The 25,805-nt window shown below is 35.9% G+C and overlaps 1 protein-coding gene across 2 annotated transcripts; it reads left to right on the top strand.

Annotated features, from left to right (window-relative positions):
* The first annotated feature begins 1,131 nt into the window (after window positions 1-1,131).
* Window positions 1,132-25,805, top strand: LOC138691713 (zinc finger protein ZFP2-like). 2 transcript variants are annotated; one of them, XM_069814007.1, is made up of 5 exons: window positions 1,132-2,825; window positions 8,672-8,809; window positions 11,053-11,190; window positions 13,073-13,158; window positions 20,976-25,805. In XM_069814007.1, exons 1-5 carry the CDS (start codon window positions 2,673-2,675, stop codon window positions 22,063-22,065), a joined length of 1,605 nt encoding a protein of 534 aa, XP_069670108.1. In that variant the 5' UTR covers window positions 1,132-2,672; the 3' UTR covers window positions 22,066-25,805. The 2 variants fall into 2 exon arrangements, with proteins under 2 accessions (XP_069670108.1, XP_069670109.1); XM_069814008.1 differs by lacking the exon at window positions 13,073-13,158 and having other exon boundaries at window positions 20,976-21,168.

Genomic DNA, 25,805 nt, shown 5'->3' with positions numbered 1-25,805 from the left:
GATCTTGCATCATATTGTACATATACGAAAAATTAAAAGCATCATTTATTGACAATCATGACTCTCTATCTCGCCAAATGTCACCATATCACTGTAACAGAAGTCAACCATTCCACTTCACTCACCAACAACATTAGCACAGCTATTATCGTCATCTTCTTTGTACCTTACTTACAAATTACAGTTCAAAACGAAGCTTATAAATCAGTGCATTTACTTTCGAACTGATCCGTTTGCATCCAGACTTCGAATACAAGTTATGTGGCTCAGGTCCAAATGTTAAATCTTTCAAAATTTCTCTAACATGCTCTTCAGTTGGAGACAACATATTTTGTCGGCGAAATTCTGCTTTAATACACTGTCTTACATGTGATTCTTCCAGAGGCAGAAATGGTATGTAATGATCTATTAGGTCACTTTCTATAGTGTCACTGTGATTGAAGCCACCGTTTTCATTAAATGCGCCTTGTCTAATCAAATCTTCAAAATCTCTAAGTTTTAAGTCCTCTCTTTTGATCCCTTTTTGCCAGAGTTCTAGAAGCCTTTGTACAATAAGGCTACTTCCTGTATTGGAAAGAAAGATGAATACTGCCTTTCTGTAATCCACTCCATTTATTTCTTCATGATAATCCAGAAAAGGTTTGATAGCATCAAGCACTCCGCTTGGCATTTTGTCAACTTCATCGAATACAAATAATGACATTGGGCACTGAGTAACATTTCCCCTAATCCAGTCCATTAAATTTATTTTATAAATGTCAGTATTCTCCGCAACTGCAAAATCAATTCTTCCTGCAAAGAAATGTGCAAATTTGCTTTTAGATCCTAATTTATATACATTGTCTTTAATAAAATGACTAACAAATGTTTTTCCACTTCCTGGATAACCATGAAAACTTAAAGCTAGTGCTTTTTTGGGATTTACATCCTTCCGGAAATGTCCTCTCAAAGCTGCTACAACTATCTTCTGTGTAAGATGTTGACCAAATAGTTCCTCCCTCAGAGAAGTTTCCAGTCGGTTAAAGTTGAGAGGTATCCACTTGTCATCACAACATTCAACAAATGGGCACCGTATCTTATCGAAACCTGCGTAGAGAACTGCTCCTCCTACTGAGAGACCAGCTCCCAAGGTACTGAAGAGTTCAAAGCTTGTTACAGTAGTCGAGCAGAACAGAATTACTACCGCATAAATTAAGTTTTCAAAAATCTTCATAATGATGATTCTGATGATGAAAATTTGGATCCAAAATTTGCTTTTCTTAAAAATCAGTCAGACAACCGGCACGCAAATAAACCACATTCATTAAAAAAAAATAGAAGCCTAGTCAATCTTCAATGTGAACTTTCGGAAAATTATTTTCTGATCCAATTTGAAAACTTCCATAGATAATCCTCAGTAAACAATGAAAATGGATTATCAATAACAGTAAAAATATAGTTACACAAATATCACATCTTCAAGTAATTCCCCATTTTGCCTATTACATAGATATGACGTGGATAAATACCACTGCCGCTGGATCCCATCGCCCAGCGTCTCCAGATGGCGGTGATAAATACACTCTAAAAATTTCATCACAAATGAATAGTTTTTTTAGTTATGTGGGAAACGCTTAATCACTGCACAGAGAACTAAATATTGAAAAGAAAAATATAATAATTATTTTAATCGTAAAAATATATATGTATTTTTTTCATATAGCAGGATAGTATTTTACACACACTAATTTTCGTTATTGTACAAGATACTGTAATAGAGAAAAAAAAAATATTGAATATTTCCAAAATTTTACTGCTGTAAGCTGTACCTAACCCCTTAACAACCCTAGAATCAAAATGCTCACCTGTACTCGTTTCTATTTGTCTGCTAGGGAGATGCAGAATTATTATTACACATGCTAGTAAGGCCGTGTTTCAAAGCTCAAGTCTATACTATCTTACATGCTAATAACTAGGAACTAGCTGGCTTGTAAACTACACAATAGAGAGCTTTGAACATGTATGCTGGAATCATGGCCTTCTTCATAGACTATTTTTCTCACAGCCATGAAATTACGGTATAGCACTAAATTAAGAAGGCAGTGTTCTAATGCAGTTTAATTACGAGTTATCAGCTGTTATTTTTTTTGGAAATTCGAATTCTTTGTTTATAAACAGTTTTCCAGTAAACAGTTCATGAAACTTAAGTCTCAGGTTTATGAACTGAATGGTAATTTCCTGAGACGCTAGAAAAGAAACGTAGAAAGATGTAGAATTGTAAAAGATGTTCAAAATGTATTTATGAAAATTACGTTTGGCTGTCAGCAATCGAAATAAATGTGAAAAAGGTAAGAGCCTGAAATATTACAATATTAAAAAAATGTAATGCAAATACCAACAATGTCCATGTTCCAAGTTAACGTGTTATTCTACATTGGACTCACATTTTATTTCCAAAGCATCATCGGGTTTCATAACCCCCAATTGTTAATGAGGTATCCATTTTTGTTTAGTATACAAGTCAACAATCAAGGAAGCATTTTCGTTTACTAGCTACTACGGACTTGATTGCTGTTCACTACGTAGCTTTGGATCGTAACTTCTGATGTCACATCCGGGTATTTAGTCAACAATCTAGTTCACTTAAGATGAAAATGTAGCTTTGAGACACGGCCTAAGTAGCATATATCCCAATGGCTGACATAATCCTTGTCAATTTAAGTTTCCTTTTTTTTTTCTCCCTTTCTTTCTCAGCCGTGATGGACGTAATCAAGATGGAACGAGAGATTGACCCTCTGGCATTAGAAAGAAGTAATAACACAGATATAGAAGAGGAGAAACCCCAGGTATGTCTATATTGATAGTGACTACTACTTGCTATTTATTTTCTAAATATGTCGTTTATAGCATAGCTTATCGTGTGGAGGAAAAAACATCCTACAATGACTGGGTACACAGAGAGGAGGCCGATCAGCTGACTACTGACCTCACGTCCGCATACTTCAGTGATTGTACACTATCTTTCAACCAGTATAGCTATATCTTATGGTTATCATCAGGGAACGGATTTATATGGACTAAAAATATATGAAATATGTAAATATATATGTAGTTATTTTTACCAAAATATGGAATTAAATATGGATTTTTACCAAAATATGGAATTAAATATGGACTTAAAATTATAAAAAAATGACTATGTACGTTAAATATTGGTACATTTTAATCAAACTAAACAAAAAATATAATGGACGTACCTTATCTTCCAATGTAGTTTCAACAAAACACAATTTTTATTGTCTGTTACCATAACAATAGGTTACAAACATTTCTTTCAAGTGCTGAAAAGTGAATCTTCTTCTATTGTCTCTGAGGATAGATTTATACTGACTAAAAGAGCGTTCGACGTCACAAGAAGTAACTGGTACATAATTCAATTTCACAATGTCTGCTGGGGATAAGTCCAAGTTAATCTTCACTGTTGATTCACCACTCATCACAGCAACAACCTTTTGTAGTTCTTCATATCCAGGGTTTTTTGAAAGTACAGTGTCCACCTTAGCTCTTACTGCATCTGCAACTTTACCTCTACCACGATTCAGTTGTTCCACAGTACTATTTATAATTTCAAAACTTTCAGATAGTGAAAGGTGCCTATTTTGGAGACTTTTGAGCGTTTTTATGATGCATGAAAATGTATGCTGAATGTGAGCTAAGTCATTCTTCACACTTATGTCACAGGTAACTGTTTTCGCAGTATCAATTGAGACTGCATCTTCAGAGTCCAATGCAAGGAGAACATTGTTAATAGAGTCTATATGTTCGGCATAATATTCAACTGCTTCTAGCCATGTACCCCATCTAGTTAAAATTGGCTTTGGTGGCAATGGAATTTCAGGGTACATTTCTTTCAACACGTTAACTCTACTGGGAGCTTTGAGAAATACTTTTTTCACTGATGAAATCAACAAATCTACTTTAGGGAAATTGTCTCTGACCACTTCTGCCACACGATGAAATGCATGCGCCACACAAGTAAAATGAGTCAATTTAGGATATACAACAGATAATGCTTGTCCAGCTTTGACCATATAAGGGGCAGCATCGCTAATAAAGAATAACACATTATCGTACATAATACCCTTTGGCCACAGGATACCCATAGCTTCGTTGAACAGTTTAACTATAGTTTTGTTATTGCACTTTTCTAGAACATCACAATGTAAAAGAATTCGTTCAGAATATTGTTCACTTAACAAACCGATAACTACATTACCAACAAGTCTACCTTCTTTGTCGGGAGTCTCATCAATGGAAACCCAAATTGAACTATCTTTAATTTCATCTCTTATCTTCTGTATTGTCTCATCGTAGATGGATGGAGCATACGTCTTCCTAAGTGTTGACTCATCCGGGATTGTATGTTGAGTATATTTTTCAAGGAATTCCCTGAAGACCTTATTCTTTAGTTTGTAGAGAGGAATATCAGCAGAGATGAGAGAACGGCACAGGTCGATGTTAAACTCAGATCTTACATTCGATGTTGTTGGTTGTGTTAAAAACAATTGTCTCTGCTTGGAATTTAGTTGTTTGTTGGCCTGATGTTTACTAGTTGTAATGTGTTGTTGCACCAGGAACTTTTGTGTAGATGATACTGCACACTGACACAAATTACAAAATAATATTTTATTGTCAGTTGATAAACCATCTTCTTTAAATTCTGAAATGTAACTTGTTAGTTTTGATTTTAAATTGACTGAATGACGTACTTTTGGCATATTTACCGTCTTTATAGTATGATTTACAAAACTGAACCTATGTGTACTCTGACTGGCATTTAACTGTTGAGCTGCACAACTGAAGTCTGTTAAAAATTTTAAATTAAATTAATACAGTTTTGTAACTTACTTTCCCATTGTTGATAGGACTGCTAATTTTCAAATAACTCTGATGTTAAAGGGATTACTGAACATGTGTTTAAATCTCTATTGTTGAAATGTATTTTTAAAAGTTAATGGAATTTTGTTTTGTTTTATTGTTAAACCTAATATAATATGGACTGTTTTATATGAAATATGGAAAATATATGGAAATTAACGAAAATATGTACTAAACTCTAAAATATGGAAAAATATGGAAAATAAAAGTAGGATTTTTCAACCCTACACATTGTGAAACATAAAGATAATGCAAAATATAAATTATATTAGCTTTATAAGTAAATATGTATTTACATATAAATCCTTTCCCTGGTTATCATCATGTTCTTTGCTGCCACTTTAGCTGCTCTGCGGAACCAGACGTCACCACCTTTGTAGTTTCTGCTGAGTGAAATGCGATATTATACAGCAATTAAAGAGTTACAACAAAATTTCTACCCATTGAAGACGCATCGGCTAATACACCTGTATAATTCAGTTTTTAACTGGAAGGATAGGTTATTCATTCATTCATTATCTTCCGTAGAATAAACGATTGGGCAATAGCCAACAAAATGAAAATAAATTCTCTAAAGAGCAAAGCCATCAACTTTACAAGGAAAAGAAATAAAATAGTCGCATCGTATACATTAGGGGGTGAAACCATTCCGGAAGTTAACAAATGTAAATACCTCGGAATAACACTTAGCAGCGATCTCGGCTGGGGGGAACACGTTACAGACACAGTGGGAAAAGCATGGAGAGCGTTACACTTTGTGATGAGGGTACTAAGAAAAGGTTCTGATAAATCCAAAGAGATTGCATATAAATCACTAGTACGTCCAGTAATGGAATATGGTGCTGCATGTTGGGATCCTTACAAATTAGAACATATTAAGACACTGGAAAAGATAAAAAAAATGGGCTCTTAAGTGTTGTCGAAAAATTCACCATTAAAATGGGACACACTCACGGACAGGAGAACGCGAATTCGATTATGCGCACTGTTCAAAACATACAGAGGTGAGCCTGCCTGGAAATAAATAAAAAATAGGTTGCAGCCGCCAAATTACTCTTCAAGGAACGACCACTCATATAAATTGAGGGAAAGAAGGCAGAGGACGGACACTGTAAAGTTTTCTTTTCTCAATCGTACTATTAGGGACTGGAATGCTTTACCTGCAGACTTACTAAAGGCTTTACCAACAACCAAAAATGTATTTAAAAATAGGCTTAAGGACCTTACTAATAGACGGTAATTATACACAGTATTTAAAGGGTGTAAATGATATGTTGTTATTGAAGTGTTGTATCAGTGAAGAATTATGTTGTGTCAGTGAAGTGTGTTGTATCAGTGAAGAAGTATGTCGTGTCAGTGAAGTGTGCTGTGTAAGTGAAACATGTTCCTGTCAGTGAAGCTTTATAGTTTATAGTGGCAGTGCATAGTATTTGAACAGTGAAATGTTTTTGAAGTGTTAGTGAAATCAGGATAGAATCAGTGAAATGTGTCGTAGTTCCATTGCAGTGAGTGAGTTGACAGCGAAATGAGTGTAATTTGAAGGGTACTTGTGCAGTTATGAACATATGATACTCATGGGTTTTAGTTCGATCTTAGTTTTAAGATACAAATTAGATTTATTTCAAATGTTATTTTAAGTGATCGTTTCATTTAATTTGGTATATTCCCTGTTGTTGTTATTATTATTATTATTGTTATTATTATTATTATTATTATTATTATTATTATTATTATTATTATTATTATTATTATTATTATTATTGCACATAGAGTGTTAGTTGGGAGGCCGGAGGTAAAAAGACCTTTTGGGAGGCCGAGACGTAGGTGGGAAGATAATATTAAAATGGATTTGAGGGAGGTGGGATATGATGGTAGAGACTGGATTAATCTTGCTCAGGATAGGGACCAATGGCGGGCTTATGTGAGGGCGGCAATGAACCTCCGGGTTCCTTAAAAGCCAGTAAGTAAGTATTATTATTATTGTTATTAATTATTGTTAGTATTAATTATTAGTATTATTATTAATTGTATTTTTAATTAATAAGTTTATTATTGTCATTATTGAGTGTAATTAGTTACCACTGCCACTGGGTATATACCCACTGCAGTGTGAATAAATACATACACATACATACAGATCTTACATGAGCAATGAAGCTTTAAGATGTGGAACATGTCAAAATTTTACAATATTACAATTACATTTTTACAAATTTTTGCAATATTTTACAATTTTTACAGTTTTACAATGTAGTAATTTTCTACAATGATGAGGTGAGGTCTGAGGATTCGCCAAAAGATTACCCGACATTTGCCTTTTGGTTGGGGAAAACCTCGGAAAAACCCAACCAGGTAATCAAATCAAAGGGGGAAATGAAGTGATGCCGAGGACTCGCCATAGACCATCCGGCTTCAGTCCCATGGCTGGGGAAAACCTCGGAAGAAACCATTCAATGAGACCAAATGGGAATCCTACCCAAGCCCAAACGCAGCTCCGGATCAGCAGTCCAGCGAGTCTGCCGACTAAGCTACATCGATGGCTCTACTAAAATTATACAATACATAGCCAATCAGATTATTAAATTTAAAAACACAAATGATCATTCATCAGTTGAGCTATATGTATAATACAAAACAAGTAATTTTGATTAAATTTAAGGCATAAACAATTCCATCAGTTGTGATATACAGAAATTGATAATACATATCATGAAAACTACTTCAAATTACAAACACAAACAATTTATCAATAGAGCTATACAGATTACTATTGAATTTAAAGCATATACAATTCATCGGCCAAAACTACACAAACATATACAATACAAAGTAAGCAGATTAATTCAATTTACAAGCATACTTTCATTAAGCTATGCAAATTTGCACAATTAATATCAAGTAGATTAATTCAATTTATAAACATAAACAATTCATCGATTGAGCTATACAGACTACCATTCAATTTACAGCATATACAATTCATCAGTAGAGCTATGCAGACGACCATTCAATTTACAGCATATACAATTCATGAGCCAAACTATACAAACATATACAATCAAATTAGTTCAATTTACAAACTTATTTTCGTTAAGCTATACAAAACAGTGCAATTCATATGAAGTAGTTAATTCAATTTATAAGCTTAAAAAATTCATCAGTTGACCTATTTGTGATACCTTGCTACTAGTTTCATCGGCAAGGAGATGTTGCTGCTTAAAACAGGCACTCATTTCTTACCGTGGTCTTAGCTTTGAGGTACAGTTTATATAGCCTGCATTCTAACTTGTCTCGCTGTAGTAATATAATTATAGACGTCAGTGTTCGCAGATAATTGCTCCTCGAATCAACATTTAAGAGAACAACTACTATTTTCTGCCACTGATAACCTTCGGAAGAAATATCTAATGCAGTAAATCATTTTGAAACATGTTTAACATTTCCCGGCATACATTTTATAAATAAAATAAGTCCTTCTGAAGTGAAATATATTTCTATGTGGAAATGTAAAACGACATAATAATGTACTTGAACAAAGCAATATAATATTATACAGCTATTCTTTTATATGCTGCGCTACCAGGATTTCCATATACCATAATTTATATCACTTCTGACTCTTACGTGTGTACACTTGCTGTCGTTGACATCAGGATTTAGTAATACAGTGGACGGCCATTAAAGATTGTCACTGGTTTATCGTGAACAACTACATATAGTACATTTCATAATTATTATGTTTTGTTTGTTGCAGGAAGGAAATGTATTAGATCTGAAAGTGACTGGAATAAAGACGGAATGTGTGGATGACAGCTATGATGTAAAATCTGAGATGACATTTGATAAAACTGATGTGCCAATTGACTTTGTTTTCGTCAAAAGTGAAGTTGAGGTGAGTGCAGTTTATTTAGTTTGATGGTCACTACTTGCCTTTGTTCTTCACTAGCTGATGTGGCTGCTACATTCGTGTGACAGGGGATACAATTGTTGTTGTCATGCTGTCCATTTCTTCATCCTACATTTTTCGAGATTCTTTTCCGCCCCTATTTTATCATAGAAACTGCAATTCTGAACATTTCCAAATTATATACATTTTAATGGTTTCATCCCTACTGCTAATTTTTATCACTTCTGCTTTTAATTTAATTGACGGTCCATTATGGAATGCTGGCCACTCTCAATTGATCCCATAGTAGGTGACTAAAGTCGTACTTTGCACCTGGTTTAGGAAATAATCATAATTTTGTTGTCCTTTTTTCTTTTAAATTCTTCTTTTTAAATTACTTATCACTCAAACTTCACATATTTGATGCCCATTTCTTGGTATCATTTGTTTATAATTACGCAATAAAGTTATATCACAAAGATTACATTAGAGATCCTTTCTCCATCCTCCTCCATTCTGCAGTACATGCTTCCTCACACTGACTTATAGAATTGGAGAGGAAGAATTAATCGTGTCTTCATTCCCAACCCTTCAGTAAACCAACATAGACATTTGTGCAGACGAGGCTTTTCGGTAAAATCCAAGATTCAGTCTCTGTTCTTCCAGATGAATTGGAAACTCTTTACATCCAGAGATTACATTTGTTATTTAGTATATGTTTTTAACTAGACATTCGGCCCTTTTACATCCGACTATTTTACAAATGCGCCAGATAATTTACTTCTGGTGGCATTTGTTTTATTGTTTCTTTTTAAATACTAGCTATGGTCTGAGAACTGCTCACTTTTATGATATTTGTGCATTACCTTGTTGAAATTGCATTTGTGTACCTCGTTTTACCGTGACAATGCTTTTTAGTTCTTTTAAGCTTTGTGATTATTGTATTGTGTTTCTGTTTTGTGAAGGACTTTAGATAAGGCTGCAATAGCCATAGTAGCTGACGCGCCCTTTTTAAACCCCACTAACTAACTAATTGGAGATCGATGAAGTAATATGTGACATTATGGACGATGATAATACTTGAAAATATGAATGAATTCAGGGGCTCACGCCTCCCAAAACCCCCACTACCTCCACTTATCTTTCTTCCACCCTACACCACTTCACTACACACTCTTCCTCACATATTCTTCTTTTTTTCACCCTGTACCCAGTTTATTGTACAAACTACTGGATCCTGATTTGGAAGATATGATTTACGTGTGAATACCCCATGATTCGATTCTAGGATGCTTTCATTCAGTGAACCACCATCATAGCAATTAAGCTACTAATTCGTTGAAGAACAAACCCTTAAGAGTTAGACTTAGACACAATTAACGTCAAATACTTCCAAAAGCATTAAATATAAAATTTCATTATTATATAACACAATTGAATTCATTAGTTTGCTATTAACCTATTTCCATTTAACCTCCAAGATAAATGATAAATTAATTAACTTGTATTATAGAAGGTAGTAAACTAATATAAGTATCCAAAAGATGGCGTTACTGCACTTACCTACTATCAATTATCTTATTTACGTATATTAAATCGATTGACTACACTACTCCATTTAGACTAAAGGCTTTAGTATTCCAGTAATCTTACGATGACTAGTGCATCACGAAAGATCTTTAACTCTTGCGAATTATGTAAACCATCGACACAAGTAACGAAAGTAGTGTAAATTGATCTATCGAAAAAGGATTGTTTGGTTACCAGATAAAACACCAAAAACTGGCGATCTATAATACTGTGTATTTGAGTTCCTATACTGCCATTCCGAGAGGACACACGGAAGAACACAAGCTCATCAAATGTTTATCGATTTTATAAACAACATTAAAGAAGCATACCTGTGCTATGGACAAACACAATCAACACCCAGAACCAACAACAACTTTGAGGTAACTTAAATTACCAATATTTTATAAAAATAATTTTTCGTACTCGCATAGTAATGTGTGACGTGACGTCGTATAAGCCTCTTACGTCATCCAAATTATTGATCGGACAACAGGGACTCTTCATTGGATCCTTCCGACTTTTCATACAAATTATTTCACTACTGACACTGGAGTGGTACACTTGAAATCCTTGACATCAGGATTATTAATATAGTGAACGCACTATAAAAACAGACAGTGGGTTTTCGTGAGAGACTTACGTTATATGACATAATTATTATGTTGTATATTTTGCAGGAAGGAAATGAATTAGATCTACACGTGACTGAAATAAAGACGGAATGTATGGATCACAGCTGTGATCTGAAATCAGAGATGACATTTGTGGAATCGCCTGTGCCAATTGACTCTCCCATCATTAAAATCGAGGCGGAGGTGAGTGCAATTTATAAAGTTTGTAGGTCGGTATTTATCTCTCTATTAATTACTGGCTGATGTGGCCATTAGATTCACCAGGAGATACGATTTTAGCTCTCATGCTGTTCAATTCCTTGTCCTGTAGTCCTTCGTGAATTTTTTCCACTCGATTTTTCTGCTCCTGATTGATGGTGAAGTTTACTAAATCATATCAGTTTTGAATTTTTTAATCAATATTGATAATTCTTACAATATCCACTTCTAATTTAATTGACAGACCAGTTTAGAGTTACTCTGGTGATTGGTGTATAAACTTGTATTTTGTGCCTGGTGTAGGGAATACATTTAATTTGGGTTCCTTGTAATTTTTCTTCTTAAATATTTTGATAGCTGAAACCCACATGATTGCTGTCTATCTTGGGACGTCAGTTGGTGACAAATACGCATGAACGTCACAATTCACGATGACTACTTCAGAGTAATGGTAGGGTGTACTTTGTAGTCTTGTGAATTTGTTTTATGATAGGTTTGGCACTGTATTTAACTGTGAATACAGTTCCAAAATCACAGCCCCAAGATATCGACATCTCTGCCCGATATGCGACTCACAGTGGTGTCCATTGATGTACCTATATTTGACAACTTCAGAATCCAGACAGTTACAAGTTAGAAGTTATGTTGAAGGTCAATATAACTGAAATGTAATTAGTACTTGTCCAACTCAAAAGCTTAACATCGGCAACCCTTTGTTAGTGAGGTTATTGAATCATTCGAAAGTATTCTTGAATGAATATACATGCCCATACATCACGATAACAGTTCAGAGCGTATTTTTTCTTCAGTATGCATGCCGTGCTAATCACTATTGTTCATATAAGCGATGGCACTAGGATATGAATTCAATTTGCATACGAATGTTAAAATAAACATTTTTCTGCTCGTGACAAACATGGGTATTCCCCGTGGTTAGTTCAGAGATACGTTGATTACAGTGATATTCAGTTCTAGATGACTTGGAAATCTGTAGACAGGAAACAGAGCCAAAACTTGGAAAATTATTTGAACACAAAAATCACATTGTGAGAAAAATGCAATTATCTATCACAGAGGTTTTTTTCCGAGCTTACACAGTTGGGATAGCAAAACCCCACATCTACTTCAGAGTTTCTTTGCCATCCCCCTGCACTCTGCAGTAGCAACGTCACACTGTTACGTAGGGAACACCATTTAATCATTTCATCGAGTTCAAACTCTCGCAGTAAACCACAGACAGGATTGGGATCAGTAACATGGAACTGGCTTCTGGAAAAATGAAAAGGTGAAGGCCGTAAGTGAAGTAAAATAAACATAATAATAATAGTAGGAAATTCTCCTTGAATATTCACAATTGAGGTAATTTGTTCCGTTGTTGTTTACACTGCGCAAATTACTATTCCTCCATTTTCAAATCGTTTTAGACTTTTACTGACCTTCGTTCATTTAGTTTAGTCGTATGGTTGTTATAAATCCAGAGATATATGAAATAGTTTCAAACTACCTTACCAAAAATTTCCATCACAATTTTACCGTAACACTTTGATCACTTGTCAACTTGGTCTTCCTGATTCCTACTCACCTATCACCATCTCAGAATCTGATTCAAGTTTCTTTCTTATTTACTCTTCCAATTGGCTTATAGATTACGTAATTGTTATTTAAAACGTGATATTGTTCACAAAATGCCATAATATTTTGTTTTTATGTTTATTAAATTCATCTTCATTCTACACCAATAATGCTTGAATTGTTTACTGGATTAAGTAGGCCTATAATTTAAAATCTGGTCTGCTGCATTTAAGCTACCATTCATTGAGACTTTAACTATCATTTTTGTATATCTTCTCTTGACATACTCTTGCAGGACAAGGTATGTGAGATAAACAAAGTGGAGGAAGAGGAGGTCAAAATAGAAGTAAATGCAGAAGAGAATGACGCCTTAACTGAGGGGTGAGTGAAGTGTGTGGGCCATTACTTTGTTGTTGATTTCACTGCTTTATTGTAATAATAATGACGAAGGAAAGAAATTACTATATTAATTAGTTTCATCATGATTGTTGTTCAGAAGAAGGACTGAGAATTCTGAATTGCCATGTCCACCTATATATCTGTCTGTATGTCTCTCTATTTTCTATATAATTTTATGTCTGTCTCTTTCTGTCTGTCCGTCTATTCGTCTGTTTATATGTGTGTGATTGTATAGGTATCCATCCTTCTCCCTATCCATCCATACATATTGTACACACACCCATTCATCTAAATATAAATGATATGATAGGAGATATGATATATGATATGATATGATATGATATGATATGATATATGATATGATATGATATGATATGATATGATGTCCACACCTGTGGAGTAACGGTCAGCGCATCTGGCTGCGAAACCAGGTGGCCCGGGTTCGAATCCCGGTCGGGGCAAGTTATCTGGTTGAGGTTTTTTCCGGAGTTTTCCCACAACCCAATACGAGCAAATGCTGGGTAACTTTCTGTGCTGGACCCCGGACCCATTTCACCGGCATTATCACCTTCATATCATTCAGACGCTAATTAACCTAGGTGTTGATACAGCGTCGTAAAATAACCCAATAAAAAAAAATGATATGATATGATATGATATATATGATATATGATATGATATGATATATGATATGGTATGATATGATATGATATGATATGTGATATGATATGATATGATATGATATGATATGATATGATATGATATGATATGATATGATGTCATGCGATGCGATGTGAGACAGGATCGTCACGCATTGCCTGGATTTACAGTATAGCTCATTGTCTAGGAATCACTAACCCTACCTTTGTGAGTAAGAAACTTGGAATATTGTTATCGAGACATTCTTTCAAATTTATACAAGAAGGTTTTACTTCAAATAAGAATTTGTCAAGATACAAGGTTCACTATAACCGAAGCAAAGACTCACTACAAACGGAAAAATTAATGTGCAGTACTTTTTGATATATGAGGGTCGGGACCAAAGATTTAGGTTCACTATAGCCGAATGTTCACTATATCCTGAGTTGACTATATAATGATTCAGTTGATGGTGCAGGTGGAACTTGTGAGCTATTCCTCATTTGTTGTGATCCTGGACATTGAAGAAGAAACTGTCATGGAGAAATTCACACAAAGACAGCCGCGAAGAATCTATTAATTAAAAAAATTCGTTTTCTGAAATAGTAGTTCTGTCTGGATGCTATGCTGGTATTCAAGACATATCCTGACCCATAGCTGAAGCAAAAAGCTACTCTATAAAATTACACACACACACACACACACACACACACACACACACACACACACACACACACACACACACACACACACACACACACACACACACACACACACACACACACACACACACACACACACACACACACACACACACACACACACACACACACACACACACACACACACACACACACACACACACACACACACACACACACACACACACACACACACACACACACACACACACACACACACACACACACACACACACACACACACACACACACACACACACACACACACACACACACACACACACACACACACACACACACACACACACACACACACACACACACACACACACACACACACACACACACACACACACACACACACACACACACACACACACACACACACACACACACACACACACACACACACACACACACACACACACACACACACACACACACACACACACACACACACACACACACACACACACACACACACACACACACACACACACACACACACACACACACACACACACACACACACACACACACACACACACACACACACACACACACACACACACACACACACACACACACACACACACACACACACACACACACACACACACACACACACACACACACACACACACACACACACACACACACACACACACACACACACACACACACACACACACACACACACACACACACACACACACACACACACACACACACACACACACACACACACACACACACACACACACACACACACACACACACACACACACACACACACACACACACACACACACACACACACACACACACACACACACACACACACACACACACACACACACACACACACACACACACACACACACACACACACACACACACACACACACACACACACACACACACACACACACACACACACACACACACACACACACACACACACACACACACACACACACACACACACACACACACACACACACACACACACACACACACACACACACACACACACACACACACACACACACACACACACACACACACACACACACACACACACACACACACACACACACACACACACACACACACACACACACACACACACACACACACACACACACACACACACACACACACACACACACACACACACACACACACACACACACACACACACACACACACACACACACACACACACACACACACACACACACACACACACACACACACACACACACACACACACACACACACACACACACACACACACACACACACACACACACACACACACACACACACACACACACACACACACACACACACACACACACACACACACACACACACACACACACACACACACACACACACACACACACACACACACACACACACACACACACACACACACACACACACACACACACACACACACACACACACACACACACACACACACACACACACACACACACACACACACACACACACACACACACACACACACACACACACACACACACACACACACACACACACACACACACACACACACACACACACACACACACACACACACACACACACACACACACACACACACACACACACACACACACACACACACACACACACACTCTCTTTAATGATAATAAATAAGTTGCCCCTCCAAACATTCCCTCACACTACTCAATTTTTGGTACTGAAAGTGCAGAAATGCTTGCCACGCAAGAATCTCTTATTAGTCAACCAGGAAATGCGGTCCAATGTAACTTTTACCTCAATGAAAGGAGTGTAATGGTTATATGAGCATTTTGCTAAGTATCAAAATCAAATGACAATGGCACTAATATGGAAGTAGTTGCAGCTTTGTGCCTGATTCTAACTGACTTTTTGTTATTACATGTGAGAAGAAATTTATTCGCACAAAGCATGTTACTCTGTGAAGAAAATATTTGTCAGACCAGTTGCTAACTTGTGACGGAATAATTATTCTCATGTCTTTATAAATTCACTGGGCTTTTAGTCATAATCATGTTCATTAGTTCCATTTAAAATTTCTTAATTTTTTCTTGAATCCAGACAAGTTGTAAATATATATGTATATACTTTGCAGTACAAACGACAGTTGAATTTTATATGGCTGGGAAATATTAAAACAGGTACAGACATTCTTTAAAAAAATACTATAAATAGTGCTGCATTAAGATAAAACGTGTTATCATTTCACCTCGCCATGTCTATCTTAATAAAATTTTGGAAAGACCTATTGTAGGGGAGACTGTTGTACCTTTAGCATAGTGTACCTTTGAACATTTTTTGTTTTTTAATTTTTGCTGCTACCTAGAGGACTCAAAATGAAGTAGATTGTAGAGAAAGCTGCTAAGTAGCTCTGGTTGTAGTTTCAGTTTGATTTATTGCAAAGTGTGAGTTCTGTAGACAAAAGAAGTTTTTTTAGTACCAAAAGTAAACATTTCGTTCATTGATATATGTTTTCTAACACAAAACCAGATTGCATTTGATAATATCTTTCAAGTACGGTGTGTTCTCTATCATCTGGTGAGTAATAACATATTTTAATTTCCATAATTTATTTGACTCTCTTAGTATTCGGAGCCATATTCGTTTAAACGTGCACCCTCTTGTACCTTTGAACACAAAACATCTTGTACCGTGGAACATGTTCCAAAGTACACGATACTATCGGTTTTCGTTTTTGTTTTATTTTAAGATCATGTCACGAAGTAAGTCTGGAATTAAAGAAGTCCCCAATTGATCCGGATGCCTTGAAGAAAGCTGTTGAAGCAGTTATTGCTTCTCCAGGAAATAAAATCTAAATCGGAGAAGCCTCCTCTGGTTTATGATGGCAAATACATTTTAAATATGATTGCCAGTTTTTACAGCTATATTCCCACCTACATTCCTTGTGTTCCAACTTACAAGAGGGTATGTTCCAAGGTACATGAACCTGTTGTACCTTTGAACACATTACATATCCGTTCATTTTATTTTTTCCATCCTTAATAGATCTGTAAAACAGGAAAATACATACAGGAAGTTGTAAAGAAATCTTCAATAATTATTTCAAGCATTTTTTTCATTTAAAAAATTTCATTTCCCAAAATTAAAAAAAATAAAATGTAAAAAGTGTTTGAAGGTACAACAGTGTCCCCTACATTAGAAATTGACTCAGGCTAAATCATTTGCGAAAATGATCCCTACAGATGGAGAATATTAAATACCAAAGTTATTTGTCTTCAACCATTCCAAAGAAGTAATTATATTTGATTGAAAATAATGATTTCAAATATAGCGATATGTATAAGCTTCAATTTGGTACCTAAATTAAGTCTTTTGCCCAATTCGATCTCTACTTTTTGTCTGTCGGAAGGATAATGAATGTTGGATAATGCGAAATAGGAGAAAACAGACAATGGAGATGGCGTAGAAAGGTCCACCAATTTCGAGTAATGGTTAGCACGTCTGGCCATGAAATGAGTAGAACCGGGTTGGAATACTGGTTGGAGTTCTTTTCTGGGGTTTTCCTTCAACCAATTTTAGCAGAATTGCTGGGTAGCTTTCAGCGTTGGACCTCGGACTCATTTTCTCGCCATTATTTCACATATCACCATCCATACAATAGCCCAGGTTAAGTTCACGGCACACTCTTCTGCTACCCATTCATTCACAGAATAGGAGTGGTAGGCACGACAAGCCTGAGACTGCAGTGCCGGCTTCCTGGTTCCTCCTCCATACAAGAAAAAAAAGGTATAGTGGAAATATATTATAAATGGCCAAAGAATTATGAAAATAGTGATACTGTGGATACAAGTGATATGTTTTTTATCTAGACGAATTGAACTTCTAGATGAGGAAAAAATATTATTTACCAAAATTCTGAACAAATCTGACACCTCTAGAGTCAATGAATACCTAAACACGAGTGAAATTTTATACATTTAAACATTTTTCGACATTTCTTACTAATTAGTAACAGAAAAAGATTTACATCTGAAAATTTGGAGAAATATATTGTAATCCATTGTAATACCAATAAGCAATGAAGTTTTAATGTTAATGCAAATCCTCCAATATATGGACGAAACTTATTCAGTCATTACTTTATTGTTGTACAATAAAATACTTCTGACTGAATGTTTTCTAGTTTTAATGCTTAATATCTTAATTTTTTGAGCATATTTGCATGCATATTTTCACGATTTTTAGTGCCTATAAATCCACAGCCTACTAATTTACTGAGTTTAATATACAGGGACATCATTTTATTTTTACTTTAATTTTTATTGAACCTGAGTTATTTAATGTACTTCACTCCCACCCCTTCTACTGGTAAACTTCCAACCGTTCTCCACACAGAACCAAGGCCACGTATAGAGTCAATGTCGCCTTACGGTCATAGTGAACAGTACTGACAAGGGAAGGGTCTCAGCTCGAACAGGAATTTCGTATCCAAAATTTGTATACAGGCCCACCCTTACAGCTCTGCAAAGCTCCCAAAAGCATTCGTTTGTGTAATGTGTGGTTTGTCTGTTAGAGCACTGTACAAGTTGAGGGGTGGGGAGAGCACTGCACAAGTTAAAAGTATGGGACGCCTTACCCGTAAGCCTAGCCAAGCCTAGAAGCTAGTGTGAGTGGTAAAATGTCTAAAGCCCATTAAGGAATATTTTTCTCGAACGTTCTGTCTGAAAATATTGCACCTAATCAAAAGTGTACACTGTTGTGTGATTTATTGAATCCACACAAGGACACAACCTTAATAAATGACTCATGTCAAGTCTAGGACGTAGAATGTATGATCATTCCACCTAAAAAAAAACTAAATATATCCAGCCTCTGGATATCTATTTCCTTAGACAATACAAAATATATGCTCGGAGGTTAACAGATTATATAAGGACTCTCGCTGGGATTCCAGAATTTAAATTGGGAAATCGAGTGTTTATAATGAAAATGCACTCTGTTACTCATAACCAGTTGTCTGCTGGAGTATACCGCCCTATGCTTCAGCATTCCTGGCAGTCAGCTGGTTACGTGAATCCTGAACAAGTCTCGGACTTCAAAAATGTAATTCAGGTAGCATTTGATTTTTCAGCACTGGAGTGTGGTTCAGAAGATTGTTCAGGTGTTGCTTTCGCGTGTTGTGCTTATTGCTCTGCTCCATGCTGTTTCATGCATTTTATTGAGAATCCTCATGTACATTTTTAAAGAAATGTATTGACCAATACGAACCGAACAGAGAGTTACACAAATGAATGCTTTTACGGTCTTCATCACCATTGTAAGGCAAGCCTCTGTACAAATTTTTAACCAAAAATTCCTGTTCGAGCCGAATCCCTTCCCTTGTGAGTTAGTGAATATAGTACATTCCAGAAATATTTTCGAGTTTTCCAGTGACGAAAGAGCTTTTAATATTGAATCATATTTTCGCACAGATACTGTCGTCCGTTTGCCTACGTCGCATTCTGGTTTCCTCCACCTGTTTCTGCTCGCCCCTCTATAAAGTCTAGTAGCTAGGCTGTCTTAGCTCTTTTCTGAAAACATTAATTTCTGTTAAGAATTGCACGTCTATGTAATATTATACAACTGTTTAAAATAACTTAATTAAAAGGGCCTCGTTAAGTAATTAACTGTCACGTGATTTCCCCATTTTCTACGACTCTGCAACAAATCCACTTGGACGGACAGTAGTAAGCATGTCTGAGTAATTTTATCTTTTCGGATCGGGCAGAAGTGAAGATTCAGTTTACAGTACGTAAGGTACTCCTTTATAGAGCAGATACAGAATTATTTCAACACAAGTTGTTAGTACGAAGGACGAAACTGGTAATTGGAATTAGGTACAATAGTCTATAATGCGATAATATGCACAAAAGAACTGAATCATATATCAAAATGAACGGCCACCATTTTCAGAAATGTGTTTAAATTTCCATATTATGATTATTTTTCAATTTAACTTCATTCTCTATATTGTACGCTAATGTGCTGTAGACAGTAAAATATACATTGCATAATGAATACGTCCGAATGGATAGCTCAGTTCGAGAGTAAAAACACTTATTGTTAATACTGTACTGTATTTTGATTAAACTAAAACCTAATGAAAATTATCAATTTCAAAAACGCAATATTTCCTAGTTTACGTAAATGGATGAACTACTTTTCTTCCCTCCTATACCTAGTAAAGTGATTTGTTTGTATTTTACGCCAGTATCTTCGAACTCCAGTCGTGGAAACGGGTAGAAAACGGTGTTTCCGGTTCTCAAAGGTATAGGCAGGTTAATATTAAAAATGTTAGTAAAAATAAAATGATGTCCCTGTATTTGTGTTGCATGTAGTTTTATTGTTGGTGATATATTCTGCTTTAGCCTTCATGCTCGAACTAAGAGCTCATTTCCTTCACAGCTCAGGAGTTCCACCTTTCTGCGATACTATCACAGAAGATGCGTGCCTGGAGGAATGTGAAAAGACATTCAAATGTGATGATTGTGGAAAGTCGTTTTTCGATTCGACAAGTCTCAACACCCATGCTGTTATAAACAAGCACAAGAGACCATTGATTAGCGATGTCTGTGGAAAGAATTTTTTGCACTTGAATCGTCTCAAAAGACACGCACGAATACACACAGGCGAGAAATCATTCGGTTCTGATTTATGTGGAAAGAAATGTTCGCTCTCTGCTAAACTAAAAAAACAAACTGCCGTACAGACAGACCAGAAGGCATTCAGTTGTGTTACATGTGGAAAGAAATTTTCGCAATCTGTTAATCTAAAAATTCATGAACGCAAACATACGGGTGAGAAACCATACAGTTGTGATATATGTGGAAAAAAATTTTCTTGCGGCCATAATTTAAAAAAGCACACACGCATACATACAGGGGAGAAACCATTCAGTTGTGATATATGTGGAAAGAAATTTTCGGAATCTGGTAATCTAAATAAGCATACTGTCTTATCACATACAGAGGAGAAGGCATTCAGTTGTGATGTATGTGGTAAGAAATATTGGGAATATCGTAGCCTAAAAAGGCATGCACGGGTACACACAGGGGAGAAGGCGTTCATTTGTGACATTTGTGGGAAGAAATTTTCAGAATCAGGTAGTCTAAATAGACATGCTGTCATACACACAGGGGAGAAGGCATTCTGTTGTGACATATGTGGAAAGAAATTTTCGGAATCTGGTAATCTAAAAAAGCATTCACTCGTACACTCAGGGGAGAAGGCATTCAGTTGTGATGTTTGTGGAAAGAAGTTTTTGGAATCTGGTGGTCTGAAAAAGCATGCATTCATACACACTGGGGAGAAGGCATTCAGTTGTGATATATGTGGAAATAAATTTTCGCAAGCTAGTTCTCTAAGAAGGCACAAAATCGTACACACAGGGGAGAAGGCATTCAGTTGTAATATATGTGGAAAGAAATTTACACTCTCTGGGACTCTGAAAAGGCATGCACTTGTACACACACGGGGAGAAGGCATTCAGTTGTGATATAAATGAAATCTTTTCGGAATCTGGTGATCTAATAGAGGATGCATCGTACACAAATGTGAAAGGTTTTGTTGTGACGATTGTGAAGTGCGTTTCTCGTTCTCGGAAGATTTGAAACAGGCTGTAACCACATACGCGGCTGAGAATCGATGTGACTGGGATGTCTGCTGAATGTTTCTTCTTTTCGTGGGAATTTAAAGACTTGTAGTGGCAGGTGCTCATGCGACTAGACATTTAAGTGTGGTTTGCAATCTTCGCGAAAGATATCCCCTCTTAATGGTGGCACACAATAATGCTTTTCGTTCATTTTACTTCTGAATTCTGAAGTTTTAATCCAACATTGAACCCGATTGAAACCACAGACATTCAGTTCACTAATTTTTCTTACGGTTACTTATGAAGAATAATCATTGCTAACGAAAAGGAATCATCGCTACATCAATGTCTTTTGTAATAATCAAACAGAAGGGGAAGGAAATAAATGGAACAATTCTGAAAATAGTGGTAGTTGAAGGGAACAGTGTTAGTCACATTAAAATGCCGACATGACAATATGTGTCAGTGGCACAGCAATTGTTTGTATGTCTGGATAGTGTAATATGTTACTAGTGAGCGATGAATGCAATTGAGGTGAACTGAAAAATGCCACTCTGCTTTTGGAAATGAATGTGAAATGTGTAAAGGAAATATTATGCACCTTCCCTTATAATAATTGTCAAAAAGGTAATGGAAGAAGAATGTGATAACAGCATTAGTGAAATTACTGGATAATTACTAGAAAGATCAAATGTTGTGAAACACCAAGTATCAAATGAGCTGTATAAATAGTGTCGCAAAAGTATGGTAGAAGGCTATAAACATTGAAAACAGAGATATCAATTTTAAGGTAGACAGGAAAACGGAAGTGAATATATTTCGGTTTAGAACAGTTACTATCGGTAGTTTTAAGTACGAGACAATAATTTGAAGAAAAACCGATATTGCCTCACGCATTATTGTTCAGATTTCTAGTCCAAATCATTTGTTTTGTAAGCTGAAACTTTGTAGTAAATAGTGTGAGAAAATGGTAAGAATTTGTATTTGTAAGGACTAAAAAACAGGCCTTTGTAGGTTTGTTTCGTGAAGTGTAGGTGGATTTTGTTTTCAATTTGAAAAATCTCTTCCAGATGAAAAGTAAAATGTTATTATAACAAAGACATATCTTTAGGATTAGGTAACTACAAACATAGGTAAATTTCAGTTAGAAAGAAAGTGCCACACACTACCAGTGGTAGGCTACGTAGAAGAGTTGCTTTGCTAGTTAGGATCACACTCAGACAAAAGATATGTGATGTAGAAGATTAAAAATAGTAGAAAATGTTTACGTGGTGTAGAAGTGACGAGATAAATCGATGCCATGCTGACGTCTATATCATAGGTTTACTCATATATCGTGAACTGATAAACCAATATTACTAACAATAATTGTTAATGTGGTGTTTGTTTCTTGTCCTACTGTTAAGTCACTGATGTTTACATATCCAACAATATCTTACTTTACTGTGTTACCTGGCATTTCTACATTACTAATGCACAATTTCAATTGCTCACATGTAGACCTGCTTTCATCAATTGTCTCATCAACTGTTATTGCAAATACCATTTTCTACACGATCTTGAACTTTTTGAAGTATTAAGTCTCCACGATATTCAATTAACTCTTTTTGGGTGGTTTTGCTGTGGGAGATCCATTTTTGGGAGCTGTTTCTAAATGTTCACTTCAGTGCTTCCAACAACTAGAAAAGACATGAAACAAAGAATCAGACTGTGGGTCTCTTAGCTGTGCTGTAGTACAATCACGGATGTTAGGAGGTGACCAGAACATTGTTTAGCTCAGGATGGCGTACATTTTGAACATTTACTATGAAGAGTGTATGTACATAAACAACATAAAGCATTTCTCAGAATATACCATTTTTGTTGCTTTGTGAGTAAACAATAAAAGTTACACTATGAAGTTTCAGTAAAAGTTGTTTCTTTTTAAAAGTAGTTTCCAATTGTACCTTCAATGACCCATGTTTTCATTTGAAATTTCGAAGTTTACCACAGGTTACTTCCAGTTTGTTACGGGAAATGGTACTATCACCAATCGATTCTTTATGTGTGTCATGGCGGCTCGCAGCTAAACACAGAAAAATCGCGCTCCTGATTATCAGTTCCTTAGCAGGTGCATAGTGAGACTAGCGACTATCAATTGTTGTAGAAAATAAGTCTAAAGGTACGGTTTGTTTACGGCGATCATCGCCAGGCGCACATCGCCAGCGATTGTCGCCGGAATTGCTAGCAGTTAAAATGAATGCGCATGGTTTCTTTACAGTGATGATCGCCAGCGCAGTTCGTTGGACGCGACGCAGATCACTGAAGGTTGCTTCTGAAGCAAATTCAGGACGCACATCGCCGCATTCGTTTCAATAATCGATATTTAGAGAAGGTCATGTTGTAATATGGAATATCTAATCTGTACGCGTTACTCACGATAAAACAATATGGCTTCAAAACGTATATTTAGCAACTTCTCAACAATAAATAATGATATTTTAATTAATTTTGTTTCCAATCATTCTGTTCTGTATGATATGGGTTCGAAAGAATATGGAGATGCCCATAAAAAAGAAATGTTGTGGAAGGAAGTTGGTGAAATTATAGGGAAGAGTGGTAAAGTATCTTATTTTCAAGATAGGCTATAATGCAAATACATAAGAAAAACAATATTACAAATGAACTTTTTAATAACAGTGTTTATAAAAATGCTGACTGGGTGTTTTTAAAGCAGGAACATATAAATAGGGTGTCAAGAGAATCTTTTCCTTGAAATTTCAATCTTTAATGACGATTACAGTAATATATGGCTAATTAATTAACCTACTTGAGACTATTTTAAAATTCAAATGAAGTTATCTTATCACTAGATTTAAGTCGAATAGCTTGGCCATAGCTTGAATATTTAAACCACTAAAATTTATAACGAACGATGTAATTTATGGTTTGCTCGCTCGGAAAATAAAGATATTTTTCTAGAAAAGCTGCAACAAAGAAGACATAATATTCTTTCCCTTCACTAACTTCTGTGAGATATGGCTACATATATTGATACATACGTGGTTTTAGTTTGTAGCCACAAATATTTTCAATACGGAACCATATAAAAGTCATTTAATATCTACCTATACATTCTAATGCACTGTTGTAGCTCCACCCCACTTGTTAATAATTACCAACATAACATGACAGGACGTAACTGTACTAGGGAAGTGGTCAGTTTCCTTAGCATTGCTCCTGGACCTCTCGAGTATTATATTTGTAACAAGTAGACGGAGGGAGGCTACAGCAGTGCATTAGTCTAATTTACAGGTAGGTATCAAACGATTTTTGTGTTGAATGTATGTGGCTGCAAACTAAAACCAAGTGTTTATAAATATATACATCTCAAAGAAGCCAGTTATGAAAGAGAAAAGTATGCCTTCTTTTATGTAGCTTTCTTAAAGAATTACCTTCTTTCCCAAACGATCCTACATCAATAGCAATAAACCTATATTTAAAATCAACCAATGCAAGCAGTACTAGTGAGTGAAAGTTTTTATAATTGAAGTACAAAGATCCACTATTATTGGGACACACAATACGACAGTGTTTACCGACCAATGCTCCACAACAGTTAGGAAAGTTCCACATTTCATAAAAGTCACTGGCAATAGTTTTCA

The sequence above is a fragment of the Periplaneta americana genome, chromosome 16, assembly GCF_040183065.1.
Source record: "Periplaneta americana isolate PAMFEO1 chromosome 16, P.americana_PAMFEO1_priV1, whole genome shotgun sequence".
Lineage (NCBI taxonomy): Eukaryota > Metazoa > Arthropoda > Insecta > Blattodea > Blattidae > Periplaneta > Periplaneta americana.
Note: the sequence above shows the minus strand (reverse complement) of the source record. Positions and strands in the feature narration are given on the sequence as shown.